This window comes from Meleagris gallopavo, chromosome 2, assembly GCF_000146605.3.
Source record: "Meleagris gallopavo isolate NT-WF06-2002-E0010 breed Aviagen turkey brand Nicholas breeding stock chromosome 2, Turkey_5.1, whole genome shotgun sequence".
NCBI lineage: Eukaryota > Metazoa > Chordata > Aves > Galliformes > Phasianidae > Meleagris > Meleagris gallopavo.
Genome location: NC_015012.2, coordinates 21,189,769 through 21,191,818, shown reverse-complemented (window position 1 = coordinate 21,191,818; position 2,050 = coordinate 21,189,769). Strand labels below are relative to the sequence as shown.

General features: G+C 45.1%; 1 protein-coding gene across 1 annotated transcript in view; it reads right to left on the bottom strand.

Moving 5' to 3' along the window:
* SLC30A1 (solute carrier family 30 member 1) overlaps window positions 1-250 on the bottom strand; it is a 6,349-nt gene extending 6,099 nt beyond the window's left edge. Inside the window, exon 1 of the mRNA XM_019613484.2 lies at window positions 246-250. Within this exon, the coding sequence (XP_019469029.2) occupies window positions 246-250 (5 nt within the window). The remainder of the gene's footprint in view (window positions 1-245) is intronic.
* Between the last annotated feature and the right edge of the window lie 1,800 nt (window positions 251-2,050).

Sequence of the window (2,050 nt, the reverse complement as noted above, 5' to 3'; positions counted from 1 at the left end):
TCACGCGCGGCAGTTGGGGCCGGGAGCGGCTGTGTGAGAGGGGAGGGTTGTGCTGCGCTGTGCTGCGCTGCGCTGCGGGTAACGGGTGTGGCGATGGGCACCGCCCTGCAGGCGCTGCTTGGGCATAAGGGAGCTCTCTCCGTAATTTTCCTCCCGTTTCTGAAAGCGTTAGGACGGGTGGTGAGGAAATAATGTGAGTGATGAGCCGTAGCTGCAACTATCAGAGTTATGTGGTTTGTAGTTACGACATACGTAATCACGTATAATGTCATTTATAGTTAGTTATGTAACTTCTGATCATTAAGTTTAAATGTTCAGTCAGAAGAAGGAAGTAATTGTGCCTGAGGAGATTTTGGAAAACTGTAGTCTAACAAAAACATTCAAACGCTTATAAATCATCCTTAGATGCTAATCATTCCATTGAATTTGTGGTCAAGGAAGGAAAAAGGAGAACCTCTTTGGAGACTTCTGGAAAAATGTCAAAAATGTAATCACAGAAATTATCGAATGGCGGAGCTGACTCCTTCCTTTATGTTCCGGGAAGGCCAGCAGATACGGCAGCAAGGAGCAGTGTCCAGGAACGTTCCTTGCATGGGTGGAAAATGAAGAGCAAGGAGACAAATAGCCATTGCTGCTTGTAATGTGGAGGCATGGCTTTGTGTATGCAGTGCACGCAGGCAGTGTGAAATCCGGTGCTCAGGAAAGAAGATGTAGCGGGAATACAAGAGCCCATTGCTACGCGTGGAAGTTCCAAAGGGATCTTGATCTGGGGGCTGTGCAGTGGTCTTTGACAGCTGGAGTAGACTCAGCAACATTCCAGCAAGTCCATGTGTGCCTACCGTGTTGCTCTGATCTTTGCATGCCACTGGCTCTTCTTCACTTACTCTACAGTGTCGTATTCTTTAGATTATGGACAGAGCATAGGGCGTGACAGGCACTCCTGTACCCGACCCGTTACCCTGAATCCTATTGAGATTGTTCTTATCAAAATCTGGGTCTGCTCTGTTTTTAATTTAACTTAGGAAACCGTATGGAATGTTTTAATGACTACCACTACTTCAAGAGTGCTGCAAGGGAGTCAGCAATCAGATTGCTGTAACGTTTTCCTCATCTACTTGGCTTCCCTTGTGCCATAGTATCATTTAATAAGGTGGTGTAGGTAATCGGGAAGCTGACCATCAATTACACAATTACAGTGGAACATGCTCATGTCCTCTGCTCCTCACCCCCACGCATGGTCATTTAGTTAATGAGGAGGACTTACCAAATGTAGGATATATGGGTCAAAGAAACTAGCATGACTTAAACCACCTTTACTTCATTGGGGTTAAATTTTCATAGGGATTGGTGTTAATCCAGTGGAATTTGTGTAGCTAGGAAGAGCAAGGAGTTTAATGTCCCTCGCTTATTAGACTTGAAGAATTACTGAAACGAAGTCTTAGTTGGTTCCCCTCAGCTGTCATCATAGTTTTCTTGGTGACTGGAAATACTGGGTCTCTGCTCCTCCATGAAATCAGCAGGAAATCAATATCAGCACCATCCTTACCAAAAAAACTTGACTGATCTCAAACATGAACTGTATACAGACCTTTGTTGGCATTTTTAGTATGTGAACGATGCCTAGATGAATTTTGGATCCCTTTAAGATTTCTTCACCATGAGGCCTCCTTATCTGCTCAAAAATCCCATGCAACTGGCCAGTCTTCTGCTTTTACCCTTACGGGACAGCATGTTCAGGTCCTGCCCTTGTCCAGAGGTAGCTTTTCTTCCTGCTATACCTGGCTGAATATTGAATTTCTCCTGGGGCAAAAATCCGCAACATAGAGACTGTATTTCAGGAAACAGGAAGGATACGATTATTTGCCAGGAAAGAATAATGGTTACTCTAGCCTTCCAGTGCTCCCTATCGAATAGGTCTGGGCATCTAGATTTGCTCTAAGGGATCCACCAGCCACTGTTATCTTCATTCACTTGAAATGCAGAGACTTGGATTAAGAGTCCCCAGTGATAGCCTGGTCCTGCTGCTGGACATGGTGAACACCCCAGAATC